Source organism: Lontra canadensis, unplaced genomic scaffold, assembly GCF_010015895.1.
Source record: "Lontra canadensis isolate GAN:19392208 unplaced genomic scaffold, GSC_riverotter_1.0 scaffold5785, whole genome shotgun sequence".
Taxonomy (NCBI): domain Eukaryota; kingdom Metazoa; phylum Chordata; class Mammalia; order Carnivora; family Mustelidae; genus Lontra; species Lontra canadensis.
Window position 1 is genome coordinate 1 of NW_022636766.1, and position 1,400 is coordinate 1,400.

A 1,400-nucleotide genomic window follows, 5' to 3' on the forward strand; every position below is an offset into this window, starting at 1 on the left:
GACATAGACACTCCTGATGTTGACATTCACGGCCCAGAAGGGAAACTCAAGGGTCCCAAGTTTAAAATGCCTGACCTGCACCTCAAGGCACCCAAGATCTCCATGCCTGAAGTGGACCTGAATCTGAAGGGTCCCAAGGTAAAGGGTGATGTGGATGTGTCTCTGCCCAAAGTTGAAGGTGACCTCAAGGGCCCTGACGTTGATATCAAGGGCCCCAAAGTGGACATTGATGTCCCAGATGTGGATGTCCATGGCCCAGACTGGCACCTGAAGATGCCCAAGGTGAAAATGCCCAAGTTCAGCATGCCAGGCTTCAAAGGTGAGGGCCCAGAAGTGGATGTGAACCTGCCCAAGGCTGACATTGACATCTCAGGACCCAAGGTGGACATTGATATTCCAGATGTCAATATTGAAGGTCCAGATGCAAAACTGAAGGGCCCCAAGTTCAAGATGCCTGAGATGAACATCAAAGCCCCCAAGATCTCCATGCCTGACTTTGATTTGCACCTGAAAGGTCCCAAGGTAAAGGGTGATGTGGATGTGTCTTTGCCTAAAGTGGAAGGTGACGTCAAGGGCCCTGAAATTGACATCAAAGGGCCCAAAGTGGACATCGATGCCCCTGATGTGGACGTTCATGGTCCAGACTGGCACCTGAAGATGCCCAAGGTGAAAATGCCCAAGTTCAGCATGCCTGGCTTCAAGGGAGAAGGCCCAGAAGTGGATGTAAACCTTCCCAAGGCTGACATTGACGTTTCTGGCCCCAAAGTGGACATTGATGTCCCAGATGTGAATATTGAATGTCCAGATGTGAAACTGAAGGGCCCTAAGTTCAAGATGCCAGAGATGAACATCAAAGCTCCCAAAATCTCCATGCCTGAGCTTGACTTAAACCTGAAGGGCCCCAAAATGAAGGGTGATGTGGATGTTTCTTTGCCCAAAGTGGAAGGTGACCTCAAGGGCCCTGAAGTTGACATCAAGGGCCCCAAATTGGACTTTGACACTCCTGATATTAATATTGAGGGCCCAGAAGGAAAATTGAAGGGGCCCAAATTTAAGATGCCAGAGATGCATATTAAAGCCCCCAAGATCTCCATGCCTGACTTGGACTTAAATTTGAAGGGGCCAAAAGTAAAGGGGGATGTGGACCTTTCATTACCTAAGGTAGAAGGTGATCTAAAAGGGCCCGAGGTGGACATTGAAGGTCCTGAAGGGAAACTCAAAGGTCCCAAATTTAAGATGCCTGATGTCCATTTCAAAACCCCACAAATCTCCATGAGCGACATTGATTTGAACTTGAAAGGACCTAAGATAAAGGGAGATTTGGATATTTCCATTCCTAAACTGGAAGGAGATCTGAAAGGCCCCAAAGTTGATGTTAAAGGCCCTAATCTGGACATAGA

General features: G+C 48.1%; 1 protein-coding gene across 1 annotated transcript; it reads left to right on the forward strand.

Annotated features, from left to right (window-relative positions):
- Positions 1-3: 3 nt before the first annotated feature.
- Positions 4-1,395, forward strand: LOC116863944 (neuroblast differentiation-associated protein AHNAK-like; the record flags this gene model as incomplete). Its single annotated transcript, XM_032851221.1, has 1 exon — positions 4-1,395. A coding segment is annotated over one exon (1,392 nt), but the record flags the coding sequence as incomplete, so codon positions are not given.
- Between the last annotated feature and the right edge of the window lie 5 nt (positions 1,396-1,400).